This window comes from Lepidochelys olivacea, assembly GCF_965140295.1.
Source record: "Lepidochelys olivacea isolate rLepOli2 genome assembly, chromosome: 7".
Taxonomy (NCBI): Eukaryota; Metazoa; Chordata; order Testudines; family Cheloniidae; genus Lepidochelys; species Lepidochelys olivacea.
The window spans coordinates 53,734,406-53,752,912 of NC_140417.1; the positions used below are offsets into that span (position 1 = coordinate 53,734,406).

General features: G+C 47.0%; 1 protein-coding gene across 3 annotated transcripts in view; it reads right to left on the bottom strand.

Moving 5' to 3' along the window:
- Positions 1-18,507, bottom strand: part of USP54 (ubiquitin specific peptidase 54) — a 270,589-nt gene that overhangs the window by 48,619 nt on the left and 203,463 nt on the right. For all 3 annotated transcript variants that reach the window (XM_084635210.1, XM_084635211.1, XM_084635212.1), the window contains 2 exons: positions 5,439-5,670; positions 2,526-2,665 (listed from right to left, as the gene is read on the bottom strand). In XM_084635210.1, the coding sequence (XP_084491336.1) occupies positions 2,526-2,665; positions 5,439-5,670 (372 nt within the window). The remainder of the gene's footprint in view (positions 1-2,525; positions 2,666-5,438; positions 5,671-18,507) is intronic.

Consider the following 18,507-nt stretch of genomic DNA (forward strand, 5'->3'; position numbering starts at 1 on the left):
TCGGGAGGGCTGGCGTGGGAGGGGTCTGCCTCCTCCTTGTCCCGTGACAAAAAGGATGAAGGCAACATTGCGGGAGAGGCTGGGGCACTTTCCCCCACTGGGGATGGCTCCCGCGGCATTGCCACCTGCTCTTTCAATCCTGTGATGGAGTCTGTGCTGTGTTCCGAGCACAGTACCAGCGGTGCAGGGAGTCGCTTGTCTGAAGCAGCTAGGGAGGGGAGGAGTGGTGTGAATAAGGAACTGGCATCATCGGTACGCGCCATGGGTTCCAACAAGACCACTGAGCAGGTCAGTGGCCCAGCTGCCATGCAGCCACCACAGGTGCTGTGCTGGTCTCCAGAGCCGAGGGTGATCGGTGCTTCCTTGGTGAGGGGCTAAATTCCTGCTCCAAATCAGATCAATCACCTTCCGGGGACCAGGGTGGGGGTGTGGAGTCTTATATGTGGTGGCTCATTTTTCAGTGCAGGGGACTGGTGCCTGGAAGATTACAACCAACACCTTTCCCAAGAACGGCGCCAAGGACTGGTGCCGAGCGGTCCTGCACTGGCAGATACCAAAGCGTTAAGGGATGTCTAGGGGATGGGGACCTGGGCCGGGGCGTTCACTGGCAGGAGGCGTGCCGTGCCAGGAATACGGAGACCGGTGCCTTGAACTGGGTGATCCACACCTCGTTGGTGGAGACCGCAAACGTGGTGCTCGGAATCTGGGCCATTCTGTTCTATTAATTTATTACATTTTGAATGTATTTCCTCTTAAATTGCACAGGGTTTTTTTTGCACTGGTTTTGTTACTCAATAAAATTATATTTTTGGAAAATAATTCATCTTTATTAATTCCTACCATACGCTGTAGAATGTCTAACAGTTCTGAAAGCACCCAACTGTTCTTGTACAGTGTGACACAACTCATAAGATCAGTGACAAAGTATGATAATCATAAGGGAGAATAAGACCAATGAGAGGGATATAACTAACATTAGAAAATAGCAAAATTATGAGATAATATGCAAGGAAATTTTGGAACATGAATTTGGTTTCTGTTAAATTATACTTTTGAAAGGTGGAACCGAGCAAATCTGGATTTAAACATGTTTTGAACATAATTAAGAAGAGTTGGAAGTATGTTCTAACCCACTGCTCAGAGCTGAGAGTTTCTATACCACCTTGCCACCAGTAGGTCCTGAATTTCTACTGATAAATACTGATGTCAGCTGTGTTTATCATCATTCAAACCCTCAGAGCTCAGGACTGACATAAGTGTGATGCAGGTCAGGGCTATTGTGATCAGTAAAAGGATCTACTTTTCTAGAAGATCAATTTCCCTCCATTTCAGTTATCTGAAATATACTTAAAAATGGAATCTTGTAACAAAATAAATGAGCGAAACCAAGGTCTAAATGTTATAATCTTCTAAGGATATGACATTTTACTTTGACACTTTCTTTGTCAAAAGGAATATATCCCTCCTCCCATTTTGATTCCCAAAAGGCAGCTGTTTCTGCAGTACATCTTGTTCACTTCCAAGCTGGTAGCAGAGTGCACACTTCAATGTAAATTTAGCAAGACTGCTGGACCAACCCCTTATCCCTCCCAAAGCTATTTAGTTTCTATTTGTCTCCTCTCCATCAGTGTCCGAAGTAGAAATGTTGCAGTATTACTTTGAGCTTCCTTGAAGCACAGCCTTGTCCTTGGATCCATTGACCCAAGAAGCAATCAATGGTACAAGAAGGGAGTCATTTGATGAAGTAACCCTCTCCTAACGTGGTGCACAAACCATAACCCTTCTTACTGTGTTTTTAATTCTCAACCGAGGCTATGCAAAGTTAGCGAGATCCTTAGCTTTAGTATATAAAAGGAATACCTACCTAGATATTCTTTTCATCTGCTTATGCAGCTAGATCAAAAAGGGATATAAAAACTATGTGCCAGGAGTCTTCCAATGCAACCAATCAACAACCCCCTATAGACACAAAAGTCTTGTTTTCAGAAGCTATCTTTTTCCCACCCTTGAACTCTAGAATCAATATCTGCTCAGGAATCTTGCACTCCAAAGGACAAGTATCCCTAGGAAAGTTGAGCCTTTGTCCAATTACCTTAAATTATCTCCTACCTTTTTTATTTATTTTTCCTATCTCCTTTTTATTTCTGAGAAGTTTGGTTCTAGATGCTGTTGCAAGCTTGCTTCTTAACAAGAGATAACAATCCTCTATCTGCACAGTTGGGTGGATGAAATTATAGGAGGAGGAAGGAGAAGTATTTCCTCTGGTGTATTAGTATACAGTTGCCAGAGGAAGGATACCAAGCAAGATGAATAAAAGATATGTTGCCACAGACTCATGGTGATACTGACTGGTAATGTTGTAAACCAGAACTGTAGCCAAAAGTTGTACCAGATTCCTGAGTTTTTTTCCCTTTCTTGCATCTGCCTCCACTGTGAAGGCAAAAATATCCACGGAATAAGTAATTACCTCAATATATTTTATACTCCATGATTGTGGATATTTGGGGTTTGAAAACGTAGCTTACCATTCCCAACAGAGTTCTGGCTGCTTGTCCAACCACCAGTCGATGAAGCAGATTCCACTTCTAAGATGCTGCTACTGTGTGACTTTGGGATATTACGCCAGGCAGGAACCAACCCACCAGCTCGCTTCATATGAGAATCCCTTGAAGAAGACGAGAGAAAACCAATGGATTAACATCTGGCCAATATTTTCAGGGGATGGAGAGGTGTAGGGTACTGGAGAGAAGGACTAGACAGCCCTACATTTTTCCAATCTGGCAGTAACATTTCATCTTCACCTTACTTTCACACAGTCTCAAAAGAGAAGGCAAAAGGATTCTATGGGAAAATCCTGGCGGGGGGGGGGAGCATCCATTTCTTCTCAATAAATGATATTTTCTAAAGATTTTATGCTTTGACATAGGAATCTGGGCTCTCTTTCTCGGTCCCCAAGTGTAAGAATTATCTCCCTTATTCCCAAACAAACCAAAAACTATAACCTCCAGTCATGCATTTTCTGCAAGAAGGATTATAAAAACTGCATCAAAACTTCCAAACACCAGTTCCTCTTGATTTTGGCACTAAATCCCCTTATTGTATAAAATAGTAAAAAGAGCTCTCAAAAGGAATGATGGCGAATGTGGCTCCCTGCAGAACATGGCTTTCATAAAATAGCAACTGCAGCTATGTCACAATCTGCCCTTTTCTACAAGTATCACTGTATAGATCTTCATTCCTGGAAACTATGGAGCTGCAAGGAATTTCTCTACTGAAGATGACACTGGTTCCTTAGGAGACCCTAAGCAAGTAATACATGCCAAAAGCATTCTCTGGAGAGTTAACTGTTCAGAACAGATTTTTAAGATCTACACAAACAACAACTCTTTTGTAAAACCATGAGTGTGATCTCCTTTTACAGTAGTCACAGGCACCAGAGATGAAGATTGAAAGGTATATTTATTTATTAGGGCTGTCAAGAGATTAAAAAAATAATCGTGATTAATTGCACCGTTAAATAATAATAGAACACCATTTATTTAAATATTTTTGGATGTTTTCTACTATGTCAAACTTTAGAGCCTACAAGTCCAATCAGTCCTACTTCTTGTTCAGCCAATCACTCAAACAGGTTTGTTTACATTTGCAGAAGATAATGCTGCCTGCTACTTGTTTACAATGTCACCTGAAAGTGAGAAAAGGTATTTGCATGGCACCGTTGTAGCCGGCGCTGCAAGATATTTACATGCCAGATGCGCTCAAGATTATGTCCCTTGATGCTTCAACCACCATTCCAGAGGATGTGCGCCCATGCTGACAGGTTCTGCTCGATAACAATCCAAAGCAATGCAGACTGACGCATGTTCATTTTCATAATCTGAATCAGATGCCACCTGCAGAAGGCTGATTTTCTTTTTTGGTGGTTCGGATTCTGTAGTTTCCGCATCGGAGTGTTGCTCTTTTAAAACTTCTGAAAGCATTCTCCCTACCTCGTCCCACTCAGATTTTGGAAGGCACCTTCAGATTCTTAAATCTTGGGTCGAGTGCTGTAGCTATCTTTAGAAATTTCACATTGGTATCTTCTTTGAATTTTGTCAAATTTGCAGTAAAAGTGTTCTTAAAATGAATAAGTGCTGGGTCATCATCCGAGACTGCTATAACATGAAATATATGGCAGAATGAGGGTAAAACAGAGCAGGAGACATACAATTCTTCCCCAAGGAGTTCAGTCACAAATTTAATTAACACATTTTTTAATGAGCGTCATCAGCATGGAAGCATGTCCTCTGGAACAATGGCCACAGCACGAAGAGGCAAATGAATCTTTAGCACATCTGGCATGTAAATATCTTGCAACGCCAGCTACAACAGTGTCATACAAACACCTGTTCTCACTTTCAGGTGACATTGTAAATAAGAAGCGGGCAGCATTACCTCCCATAAATGTAAACAAATTTGTTTGTCTGAGCAATTGGCTGAACAAGAAATAGGACTGAGTGGAATTGTAGGCTCTAAAGTTTTACATGGTTTTGTTTTTGAGTGCAGTTATGTAACAAAAAAAAATCTACATTTGTAAGTTGCACTTTTATGATAAAGAGATTGCACAACAGTACTTGTATGAGGTGAACTGAAAAATATTTCTTTTATCATTTTATAGTGCAAATATTTGTAATAAAAATAATATAAAGTGTGCACTGTGCACTTTGTATACTGTGATGTAACTGAAATTGATAAATTTGAAAATTTAGAAAAACATCCAAAATATTTAATAAATTTCAATTGGTATTCTATTGTTTAACAGTGCGATTAATTGCAATTAATTTTTTTTTAGTTAATTGTGTGAGTTAACTGCGGTTAATTGACAGCCCTGTTATTTATGCATGCTATGTATTCTAAACCACTCAGGAGGCCCCAATAAAGTCCTCAAGCAGACATGGTCTCATGTCAGTCCATTAACACTACAAATGCTCCAGATTAGAGCCTGACACAGGGATTCTCACTGTCGGACAGTAATTTAACTGAGACAAAGATAACAGGGCAGTTTAACTCTTGACATGGAAAGCACAGTGACAGACATCTTCTAAATTTAAAACAAACTGTCTCCATCCTGCAACTTCAGTTTTTGACAGAGCCTAAGGACAGAGCTCTGTATTTACATCCATTTTCTTAATCCCAATTCCCGTAGTTGGTCATTCCTCTCAATCATGAACTGTACAAATGAATGACCATCCAAACAGGGAAGACTGTCATGGCACAACATATCCAGCTTCCTATTTCCCATAATCTACCTGCATCACAGTCTACAAGAACTGCTGGCTGGGACTGAATGTCAATACTTAAGTTTCTTATTATAGAACTACAGTTTAGTTCTCAGAGGTTCTGGTGTTCAGGGCCATAAGAGAAGCAAAAGTCCAAGAGTGCACTTTATTAAAATCTACCTGTGGGTGCTTGAGCTCTCAGACAAGGGCATGTCCAGACTGACTGGGCTGTTGCTGTTGCGTTCACTGCTTTCATAGCCAGATTCCATCCTTTGGATCAGACGAGGATGCTGATCCATCAGGTGCTGGGTGCCCCGACCTCGACCCCAGTGCTTATACCTGATGTTTAGTTGGTTTGGCCTTGTTCCTTGAGTTGCTGGTTCCTTCAGCTCATTCTCTGCAAATTCCTTAGCTGTCAAGAGAAAAGAATATGGGATGGCAGAAGTGTAAGGTTTAATTCCATCAAGTTACCTGCTAGTATTCTGGATTCTGAACCACGTTTAAACCAAATGAGCTGCTTCTGTGTTCAGGGATCAAATTGTCCAGATAATTTCAAAAAGCCTCGACAATATCTTTATAGCATCTCTAAAAACATGAAGTAATTTCCAGAGGAGCAAGAGAAATGAAGCTTTAGACTCATGCAGATTCTCCCCAAACTGACTTCTTTTTAAATACCTGCCATTTAGTGGAACCTGCTTCATCCAAAGGAAAACAAAATCTATGAGCCAGGAGTTCGAGTCATCTCTGTTAGGGTGAATATAGAAAAGGCCAGAAAGAGGGATATATTTCAATAGAGAAAGGGAAAGAGAAGATTAGCCACCTTGTGCAGTAATTGAGGTTCTTCAAGATGGTTGTCTCCGTGGGTGCTCCACTTTAGGTGTCTTGACGCCCTGTGCTTGTAATCGGAGATTTGTGGTAGCAGTGCCCGGTTGGGCTGCGCACATGCCGTAGCCGTCTCACACTGCTCCAAGTGATTACATAGCGGTGTGCAGCCAACCATGCCCATGTTCCCTCTCTACCCCAGAGAATCTATGTGAAACTTTGAAGTAGAGGGAAGGAGGGTGGGTAGTGGAGCACCCATAGGGATACTAATCTTAAAGAACCTCAGTTACTGCACCAGGTGAGTAACCTCTTCTTCTTCAAATTGGAGGATTGGGCCGAAAGAAATCTAATGAGGTTCAACAAGGACAAGTGCAGAGTCCTGCACTTAGGAAGGAAGAATCCCATGCACCGCTACAGGCTGGGGACGGACTGGCTAAGCACCAGTTCTGCAGAAAAGGACCTGGGGATTACAGTGGATGAGAAACTGGATATGAGTCAGCAGTGTGCCCTCGTTGCCAAGAAGGCTAACGGCATATTGGACTGCATTAGTAGGAGCATTGCCAGCAGATTGAGGGAAGTGATTATTCTTCTCTATTTGGCACTGGTGAGGCCACATCTGGAGTACTGTGTCCAGTTTTGGGCCCCCCACTACAGAAAGGATGTGGACAAATTGGAGAAAGTCCAGCGGAGGGCAACGAAAATGATTAGGGGGCTGGGGCACATGACTTATGAGGAGAGGCTGAGGGAACTGCGCTTGTTTAGGCTGCAGAAGAGAAGAGTGAGGTGGGATTTGACAGCAGCCTTCAACTACCTGAAGGGGGGTTCCAAAGAGGATGGAGGTCAGCTGTTCTCAGTGGTGGCAGATGACAGAACAAGGAGCAATGGTCTCAAGTTGCAGTGGGGGAGGTCTAGGTTGGATATTAGGAAACACTATTTCACTAGGAGGGTGGTGGAGCACTGGACTGGGTTACCTAGGGATGTGGTGGAATCTCCATCCTTCGAGGTTTTTAAGGCCCAGGTTGACAAAGCCCTGGCTGGGATGATTTAGTTGGTGTTGGTCCTGCTTTGAGCAGGTGGTTGGACTAGATGACCTCCTGAGGTCTCATCCAACCCTAATCTTCTATGATTCTTCAAGGAATGCCCCTGTGGGTGCTCCACTTTAGGTTACTATTGAGCAGTGCCCCTCAGTGGAGGGGAGGGGCTTTGGAGTTGGGTTATTGATAACACCATGAGCCCAAAGTGAGCATCTGATGCTGATTGTTGCTCTATAGCATAATGTTTAGTAAATGTATGGACTAATGTTCAGTTTGCTGCTCTACAAATGTCAGTGATAGGAACATTATTGAGAAAGGCCGCGGATGTTGCATGTGCTCTGGTGCTTTAGGAGCACAGTTGAATATATCCTGATATCCATTTGCATAGTTGCTGTTTGGAGATGGTTTGACTCATTGAGTGTTTTGTTATGGAAACTAATAGTCTTAGTGATTTTCTAAATGTTTTTGTTCTTTCAGTGTAGAAAGCTCATGCTCTGTGAACATCCAATGTGCTGAGTGAGGCCTCCCTCCTGTCCACATGTGGCTTTGGATAAAACTCAGGTAAGAATATAGGCTGTTTCAAATGAAAGGGGGAGGAGACTTTGGTTTCTCTTGGGTTGGAACCTGGGATGTAGTTGTAGGATTACTTTATCTTTAAAGAATATTGTATAAGGTGAGTATACCATTATGGCACCTAATTGTCCCACTCTGGTGGATGTGATGGCAATGAGAAAAGCCACCTTCATGGACAAAACAAAAAGCAGGTTGTAAGGGGTTCAAATGGCTTTCCCATGAGTCTGTGTAGAACAAGGTTGAGGTCCCACACGGGTGTAGGATTTCTTATTGTGGGATAAGTGTTTTCAATGCCTTTAAGGAAACATTTAATTGTCAGGTGAGTGAATATAGTGACCCCATCCACATTGTCATGAAAGGAGGAAATAGCAGCCATGTGTACTCTAATGGACCTTGTGGATAGCACAGATTTTTTTAAGACTTTGTATATTGTCCAGAATCCTCGAGAGGGGGGGGGACAATTGTGGTAAGATCTGTTTATCCAGGTGCAGAATCATTTCCACTTATGGACATACGTCTTTCTCGTACTTGGTCTCTGATTGTTCAGTAACAGATCTTTTACTTCCTCAGAACAGGCCTCCTCGACCCCAGTCAGCCAGGGAGTATCCAGGCCTTGAGATGGAGTACTGTGAGGTTGGGATGTCCTGCATCTTGTGATACAAGATGAGGTACTAAGGGAAGGGTTCAAGGTGGTTTCACCACCATCTGAAGCTGGTATGGGAACCACGTTTGTCTGGGCCATGCAGCTGCAATAAGAATTACCTGGATTTGCCCTGTTTGATCTTGTGAATTACACAGTTTAGGAGTGGGGTTGGAAGAAATGCATACATCAGTGGTGCCGCTTAGGGATTATTGTCCCAATCCTGCCCTGGAGCAATATTGTGGGCACTTGACGTTCTGAGCTGTGGCAAATAGATCTTTGGTGGGGAACCCCTATAGTTTGAATATGGATTTGAGAATTCCGGGATCCATCTCCCACTCATGGGTTTGTGAGAAGTCTCCGCTTACTACATATGTTGTTGTATTCTGACATCCCGGAAGATAGAATGCCAATATCTCTATGTTGTTGTGATGCACCAATTCCAAAATCATATTGCCTCTGTACATAGGGAGTATGATCATGCTCCCCCTTGGCGGTTCATGTAAAACATGCTTTCTATATTGTCTGTGAGGATCTTGATGACATTGTTCTTGATTAGAGAGAGAAAGTGGTCACATGCATTTCGGATTGCCTTTAGCTCCAATAAGTTTATGTGCAGGTTGGCATCCGCTGGGGACCAGTGGCCTTGGAACATATTGTTTAGTAAGGCCTGGTCTACACTTACTCAACAATATGTTCCAAGTCCGTGTGTATGTAATCAATCTAAGTTATGCAACTTCAGCTAAGTGAATAACATAGCTGAAGTCGACATACTTAGATCTACTTACCGTGGTGTCTTCACTGTGGTAAGTTGACGGCTGATGCTCTCCTGTTGACTCCGTCTGCCCCTGTCGCCCTGGTGGAGTACTGGAGTCGACGGAAGAGCACTCAGCGGTTGATTTATCGCATCTAGACAAATCAACCCCTGCTAGATCGATCGCTGCCTGTTGATCCAGCAGGTAATGTAGACAAGGCCTAAGTGTGCCCCCGAACCTATTAGGGAAGCGTCTGTCGTGATTGCCATGGTTGGAGTTCTTTGTTGGAAAGGGACTCCTGAACAGATGTTCTTAGGTTGTGTCCACCATGTTAGAGAGTCTTTTACTCTGCGTGGCATTGTAAGGCATCTCTTGAGAGAGTGCGGCATATACACTGTTCGAAGCCAGGCCTGCAAGCATCTCATGTAGCGTGTGGCAAGTTTGACAACAAACATTGTTGCTGACATATACCCTAAGAGTTGTAATCATGGGTGTTTGTGGGCTGTCTATCACCACTGAAATTAGATTGACAAGAGTGAGAAAAAGTTGCTGGGGTAGCACTGCTGTTGCTGTTAGACAGTTGAGACGGGCTCCTATGAATTCCAACTTTTGGACAGGAACCAGTGTGGACTTTTGTGCATTTATTTGCAACCCTAGGTTTGTGAAAACCTACTCTGTTTCTTTTTGTTTGCAGGTACTTAACGCCCAGGGTTTTTAAGGTTGCCCTTGAGTCTTTTAGGGTGCGTAATGACATATTGGTTTTGCCTGCAAATAGTTTCTGACCCTCAAAGGGTAAGTCCTTGACTGTTGCCTGGACCTCCCTTGGGAACCCGGAGAGGTGGAGCCAAGATGCACAATTCATGACCACAGATATGCTAGATCATGCTGCTGCGTGTGCAGAGTCAAGGGAGGCCTGTAGGGCCCTAGCGATGAGAGACCCTTTGGAAATGTTAGCCTTGTACTATTCTTTTTTGTCACTGGGTAAATTTTTCAATAAATTCTGACATTTTGGAGAACAGATTGTGTGTATATTTAGCCAGTAGGGCCGCATAATTGGCAATGCGGAACAGAAGTGTAGCTGAGGAATAGGCTTTCCATCCAAAAAGGTCCAGCCTTTTCCAATCCTTATCATACGGGGTCATTCGGGACTGCTGTTGTTTCCCCCTTTGGTTGACTGCCTCCACTACTAAGGAGTTTGGTGCAGGGTGTGTAAGTAGAAACTCATCCCTTTTTGCTGGCACATAATATTTTTTGTCAAACCTCTTACATGAGGGTGGTGCTGTAGCAGGTATTTTTGCAGGCTCCATGATTGCATCATTAATTGGCAGGGCTATCTATGCTGCTTGGTATGTCTGGAATATTTCAGTGAGTTTTTGTTGGGCTTCTGGTAGCTGTTCTAATGAAATGTCTAGGGATTCAGCTACCCTTTTGAAGAGGTCCTGAAAGGATTTTAAGTCATCCCCCATAGTGGGATGGTGTGGCATTATGGTTTTGTCCATTGACGATGATAGAAGTGAGTAGGCGGCAAAGTGTCATGTTCAGCTGTGTCCTCGTATGTTCCTCAGTCTCTTCCTCTTGTCTTTCTGAAGGAGCTGGGACAGTTGGTGAAGGGGATCGTGCTGCTCTGGACCTGGGTAAGCTAAGGGGTCTGCAGTGTTGGGCCCTATACATTACCCATGGATCCCAGTATGACCAGTTAGGTGGGAATGTTATGGGGGACGGTGCCCAGGGGTGACCATACCATTCTTGCATGTCTGTAGGTGGTTGGTGATGAGATGGTCCAGGCTTGGGTGAGGAGTGGCAAGGAGTGTATATTAATGCATCATCCTCTTCTTCCTCATCACTGGAGATAGGAGGGGCTGAGATGCAGGGAATGGTCAATTGGCTTGGTTCCGATCTGGCTGGGGTACCCTCGGTACTGAGTAAAGGACATTCAGGCGTTGAAGCCACTGTCAAGTCTGCACGCCTCAGGAACTGCTGCAGAACTGTGACGCTCGGTGCCAGAGATGGCATTGTGAACGACCCAGGAGTATGAATTGAAGCTGCTGGTGCTGAGGATTTAGAGCTATACAGCATAGGTACAGCAGGTGGCGCCATTGTACTGCTCAGTGCCAACGTTTTCTTCAGCTCCATGAGTACCGAGCTGGAAGGTTTCACTTTTCTGTGTGAACCTACATTTGAGCTTGCCCGCATAGGGTCTTTAGCTCTTTAGGAACTCTCGGTGCTGGACGGCCCCAGTGCCACACGGTCCAGCATGCTCCGTGCCGTCTGTACCCGGGCAGATTTTTCCATTGGAGATCGTTTTCTTTTAGGTGATTCTTGGTGTGGGGATGTCTGCGACCGCTTTTTGGTAGCTCTTCTTGGAACGGGTGCCTTGCCAGCCGTTGTTGGAGCAGAACCCGTCAGGCGGCTGCTGGCGACCGTTAATCAGGCAGTGTCCAGGATTCGGGGCTTGAGGCTGGCCTGAGGGATTTCTCCATCATGAGGAGCTTCAGTTGGAGATCCCTGACTTTTCTTGCCCTAGCTGTCAGCTTTCTGCAGTGTGGGCACTTTTGAGTAACGTGTGTCTCGCCGAGGCAGTGGACAAACTGTGTGTGGTCGTCAGAGACCGTTATGGAGTGTCTGCAATTCAGGTAGTGTTTAAAGCCAGGTGAGCTTGGCATACCTGAGAGAATTGGTCTCTTAGAAGAAAAAACAGGGATAAACCTTGTTTGAAACTATAGCGGTGTACCTGTTGGAGAGACAGGGTAAGGTAAAAAGGAAAAAATAATTTTTTTGAATGAAGAAATAAAAAATTATAGTAGGGCAAGGGAATAAGGTAGCTAACTACAACTAAGCTAACACTATTAGGAACAAAAAACTGTTACCTACCTTTCGTAACTGTTGTTCTTTGAGATGCGTTGTTCATTCCATTCTAGGTGAGGGGCGCCCATGTGTGTGGACGTCAGAGATTTTTGCCTTAGCAGTATCCATAGGGCCAGCTGTGGCACCCTCAGGAGTGGCGCTCCCATACGGTGGTATATCAGGTGCCGCCGACCCTATGCCCTCTCAGTTCCTTCTTGCCGACAACTCCAACAGAGGGGCAGGAGGGCAGGTAATGGAATGGACATGAGCAACACATCTTGAAGAACAACAGTTACGCAAGGTAGGTAACCGTTTTTCCTTTTCGAGTGCTTGCTCATGTTGATTCCATTGTAGGTGACTCACAAACAGTACCAATGGAGGCGGGCTCGGAGTTCATGGCTTTGCAGCTTGCAGCACTGCTCTGCCAAAGCCAGTGTCATCCCGAGCTTGCTGTGTAAATGCATAATGAGATGTGGACAGATGACCAGGTTTCTTGGATTGGCACCTCTTCCAGGAAGGCTGCTGATTACGCCTGCACCCTAGTCGAGTAAGCCGTCAAGATCGCTGGTGGGGGCACCTTTGTCAATTCATAACCGTAGTGGATGCAGGCTGTGATCCACAACAATATTCTCTGGGCAGACACTGGGCAACCTTTCATCCTGTCTGCGACAGCAGCGAACAACTGCGTTGATTTATGGAACAGCTTCGTTCTATCTGTGTAGAAGGCCAGCACCCATCTGACATCTAGGATATGCAGCCTGCGTTTGTCATCCGTCGCATGAGGCTTGGGACAGAAGACCGGTAAGTAAACATCTTGACCAGTATGAAACTGGGAAACAACCTTGGGCAGAAAAGCTGGGTGTGGCGCAACTGGACCTTGTCCTTGTAGAAGACCGTATATGGCAGCTCAGAGGCAAGCGCCCTGATCTCGGACACCCTGTGGGCTGGTTATAGCAACCAAGAAAGAAACCTTCCAGGAGAGAAGCAGGAGGGAGCAAGAAGCCAAGGGTTCGAAGGGAGGACCCAAGAGTCTTTACAGCAAAATATTCAGGTCCCAAGGGGTAACCGGGTCCCAGACATGTGAGTAGAGGTGCACCAGATCTTTCAAGAGCCGCACTGTCATAGGACGGGCAAAGACTGTCCTGCCTTGAAACAGAGGGTTAAACATCGAAATAGCCGCCAGGTGAACCTTGACCAAAGAGAGCGACAGGCCCTGAAGCTTAAGGTGCAGCAGATAGTCTAGGATGTCCTGCAGTGGGGCCTCTTCTGCCCCATTGTGTCGATCTGAGGCCCAACACGTGAACCGCATCAACTTTGCCAAGTAGTAGCCTGGGAGAAGGTTTTCTGCTGCCCAGCAGGACCTGTTGGACACCAGCAGAGCATGCCCATTCATCCATACTTAGCCACACAGTAGCCAAGTTGTCAAGTGCAGAGCCGACAGTTCAGATGACACAGAACATGATCCTGGAACAGCAAGTCCGGCTGAAGAGGCAGCTGCAGCAGGGTGGCTGCCAAAAGACTCAGCAGCATGCCGAACCAGTGTTGGTGAGGCCATGCTCGGGCTATGAGGATGACGCTCGCTCTGTCTTGCTTCACCTTTAGCAGGACCTTGTGAATCAATGGTACTGGCAGAAAGGTACATTAGCATTCCCGACCATGGAATCAAGAAAGCATCTGACAGGGAGCCTTTGTCCCTGCCCTGCAGAGAACAGAACACATGGCACTTTCTGTTCTGCCTGGATGAGAACAGGTCCACCTGGGGAGTCCCCCACCTGTGGAAGATCAGGCTGACCACCTCTGGATGGAGTGACTATTTGTGGCGAGATGAGAAGGTCCTGCTGAGGCAATCTGCCAAGACATTCTTGGTTCCAGGCAAGTGGGTGGCTACCAGATGAATGGCATGCTGCACACAAAAGTCCCAGAAGAGGAGCGCCTCCTGACACAGGGCTGAAGACCTGGCACTGCTTTGCCTCTTGATGTAATACATCGTGGCAGTATTGTCTGTGAGGACCTGCACCACCTTGCCTTTTAAGTGGGGGTAAGAAAGCCTGACAGACCAGGTGAACAGCTCTGAGCTCCCTTACATTGATATGAAGGGCTAGGTCATGTTGAAACCAGTGGTCCTGGTTGCTGAGCTCACCCAAGTGGGCTCCCCAGCCCAGATCCGATGCGTCTGAAAACAGGGTAAGTGACGGGGAACCCCTTGTAGCACTGACTTGGGATCCAGCCACCAGCCCAGGGACGAAAGGATGTCATTCAGCACCGTAATCACTCGGTTCAGGGTGTGCCTGCTGGGGACTTAGATCGAGGCCCGCCATGCTTGCAGAGGCTGTAGATGAAGTCTAGCATGGCTGACCACGTACATGCATGTGGCCATTTGGCCCATCAGTTGCAGGCAGGTGTGGGCTGTGGTGAGCGAGTGGCTCATCATGTGGGAGATCAGGTCTGACATGGCCCGAAAACACGCTTCCGGAAGGAAGACCTTGGCCGGCATGGAGTCGAGAACCACTCCAATAAACTCTGTGTGTTGAACTGGTGTTAACATGGACTTTTCTGTGTTTATCAACAGGCCGAGGTCACGGCAGGTGAAACGCACCAGCTCGAGGCTCCTCTGCACCTGCCCCAGAGACCTGATCTTGAGGAGCCAGTCCTCGAAATATAGGAAAATCTGGACCCCTTGACATCTCAGGTAAGCCGCTGCTGGCACCACACACTTTGTGAACACCCTGGGTGCCGAGGACGGGCCAAAGAGTAGCACTGTGAACTGGAAATGGCACCTGGCCACTATAAAACACAGGAAATACCTGTGACCCAGCAATATGGAGACATGAAAGTAAGTGTCCTTTAAGTTGAGAGCGGCGTACCAGTCTCCTCAATCCAGGGAGGGGATGATGGAGGCCAGGGATACCATGCGGAACTTCAACTTCTTGAGGTGATGCAGGTCCAGGATGAGTCTTAGGCCGCCCTTTTGCCTTCAGGATTAGGAAGTAATGGGAGTAGAATATTCTTCCTTCCATGTCCTGAGGAACCTCCTCCACAGCCCCCAGGCACAAGAGCTTTTTGACTTCCTGACTGAGGAGTTGCTTGTGAGAGGGTCCCTGAAGAGGGATGGGGAAGAGCATGGGTGGGAGGGAGGGGGAGCTGTACATTGCAGGGTATAGCCCCAAGATGATATATCCAGGATCCAGTGGTCTGAGGTTACCTACAACAAGCCAAATGGTAGGGGCAGAGATGGTCAAGGAAGAGATGGGGAGGATCCAGGTAGCTGACTGAGGCATCACTCGAGTGCACCCTCAAAATTAGCACTTTTGGCCCCCTACATGTTTGGCGGGCCCAGGTTATGCAAGTGAGCCGGAGGAAAAAAGGCACTGATGGCTAAAACTAGTGTCTCTTCTCCTTGCAGAGCCCTGATGGGGCTGCCAGGATCTTGGCAGTGGAGGAGGCCAGAATGGCTTATGAGCAGACAGCGGTGTGCACATGCCCAACAAGCAAAGAGTGGCTCTGTGTCCTTCAACCCATGCAGCCTGGCATCCGTCTGCTCGGAGAAGAGACCAACCCTGTGGAAAGGAAGGTTCTGAATTGAGGTCTGCATCTTCTGGGAGAGGCCAGCTGTTTGGAGCCAGGAGCTGCGCTGCATAACCACTGCCAACATGCCTAACCGATCCGCTGAGTCCGGCATATCCCATGCCATTTGCAGGGAGCATCTGGCCACCACGGTGCCCTCCAGCACCAAGGTGCCGAACTCCTGGACCAAACCCTGCAAGAGGGATTCTTGGAACTTTCTGAGACGATCCCAGAAATTAAAGTTATATCTGCCCAACAGGGCTTGATGATTTGCCACCCAAAATTGTAAGCTGGCAATTGAATAAATTTTTCTCCCAAAGAGATCGAGACTTTTGGCCTCTTTGTTCTTGTGAGTCGAGGCGGTATGACTGTGCTTGTCCTCATTGGCCGCAGACAAAACCAACAAGCCCGGGGGTGGGTGGGTATAAATGTATTCAAACCCTCTGGCTGGAACAAAGTACTTTTTTTCAGCCTTTCTGGAGGTGGGAGGAATGGAAGAGGGGGTTTGTCATAGGGCCTTGGCGACCTTAAGAACCTCTTCATGCATGGTAGGGTGACACGGGTGGGCGTAGAGGCTGAGAGGACATTGAAGAGAGTGTTCTCTTGCTCCGCCATTTCCTGCACCTCCAGCCCTAAATTCTCGGCTACACACCAAAGTAGTACCGATGTTCCTTGAAATCATCTGGTAGGCTAGCTCTTGAAGGTCCTGTGACTGCCTCGTGCAGGGCTGATGAGGAAGATTGGACCACTGGGAGAGGTCCCAGGGTTTCAACTACTGCTGGAGAAGTGGGCACAGGCTCTTCCACTGTGACCTCTGAATGACCCTCTGGCACTGAGCCTGGTGCCATCAGTGCTGCCAACAAGAGTTCCGACGCGGCGAACAAAGAGCACTGCAAAGGGGGGATCGTTATGACTGGTACATCCCACGCGCTCTAATAAGGCCACACTGCGCTGGCCACTGGCCGTGCTGCCACTGCGGTGCCGCAGATGACGGTGTGGGTTCCAGTGCCCAATCCCGCCAGTGGGGCCTGGGCGATGGGCTAAACTTGCCCTCCGTGCAGGAGGAATCACCTTCCTGCGAACAGGGAAGGACCGTCCATGCCTGGGTTTGTTTACTGGTCATGGCTACCGGCGACCAATGATCAGACGAGGGAGACTGGTGTTAGTACCAGGGAGATCGATACTGGTGACAGGGAGACCGGTGCCAAGACGAGGAACGCTCCCGGTGTGCCAACGATCGGGACTGACATTGAGAAGACAACTGATGGGAGGATGACTGGTGCCAGGAATAGTATGGGAAGTATCGACCCCATACAGGTGAGTGACACTGAGGGAAACTGGATGCTAGTCTGAGTGACCAATGGCAAGTCTCAGAGCCTCAAGTCTCGGATCCTCGGTGCGGTGAACAGGAACGTTGCCTCCTCTCCGGTGACCAGCAGTGTTCCCCTGCCCCTTGAAGGGTCTTGGCGGCTGGCTTGCCTTCTTGGGGAGCCTTAGCAGAGTCCTGTGGCACCAGAGTCATCATCGGAGCAGGTGGAGACCTGTGCTTTCTCTGCGCCTGGGAGGATGACAGTGCCGGCAGCGGCGTGGGTCCCATACCGCTCCCAGGAGTTGGTGATGGACCTTTGAGGAGACTGGGGGGCTCAAACTGAGGAGGCATGAGGATGTGGCTCTGGAGTAGCCAGGCGGCTAGGCCTGGGTCCCTTGGCCCTTTTTGCCTGGAGCCAGGGAGCTGCACTTTTTTGTTTTCCTTTTCGGCACCAGTAATGAGGCTCGGTGCTGGGAGGAAACAGGTGGTGGCGGTGCACTGTGCATGGAGGCCGAGGCGCTCGGTGAGACCTGTCATGACGGCTCAGAATCCAGGCGAAGGGCAGACTGCATCAGGAAGGCCCTGAGACGAATATCCTGCTCCTTTTGGGCTCAAGGCCAAAAGTTCTTACAGATCTGGTACCGACCCTTAATGTGTGACTCCCCCAAGCACTTAAGACAGCTGCTAGGGGTCACTAACAGGCATAGGCCCTGTTGCAATCTGAGCAGGGCTTAAACCCGGGAGACCGGGGCATGCCCCACCTGGGGCAAAGTCCCCACTGGGACCCTAACTAACTACACTTAACAACAACTTAACTAACACTATTCACAAACTATTTACAAAAGGCCCTAAGGTATGAAGTTTGTAGGAGAAAAAAACACTAGCACTTGCTAAGCGAAGGAAGGTGTGCTGACTAACCACCACTGGTGTTAAGACGGAACTGAGAGGGTGTAGGGCCGGAAGCGCCTAATATACCACCGCTTGAGTGCCGCACTCCAAAGAGCACCATAGCCAGCCCTCTGGATACCACTAAGGCAAAAGTCTCTGACGACAGCACACGTGAATACGTACACACCCAAAATGGAATTGACATGAGTAATCACTCAAAGAGGAACTACGAACTATCTGAGGTAAGAGAGGACCCCGCTGATCGCTCAGACACAAGCTAAACGTGGCAGAAAAGGAACTGGGGAACAGTTGGCTGCGCACTGCTATGTAACTGCTTGGAGCGGCGCGTGCGTGGCCCATCCGGGTACTACTACCACAAATCTCTGATTACAAGCACAGGGCATCAAGACACCTTAAGTGGAGCACCCACAGGGACACTCCTCAAAGAATCTCTCCTTCTCCATAACTCTCTGCATTTGTGCACGCAACTGTTTTGTGTACTAGTACCCACTTGTGCATTAGATAGTAAGATCTTTGGAGCAAGGATTTTGTTTTGATTCTCCATTCTCTGCTGCTCTAGCTTTTTGTGGTACTGTGCATTACATTATATGAAATCTATTTTAGAATTTTGGCATTCAGATTTTGATTACATTTTTTACTATAACTCATTATGCCTCTTTTCCTAATCTTTCATATTTTAGTGTTATCCTCCTTCTGATTTTAATGTGCATTCCTACTTGTCTTTGGTTGGTTCCCCTCATGCCCCTTTTCCATCCTTTCCATGAGTAATGTTCTCTCCCTCCTTCCTCAAGTTTTCTCC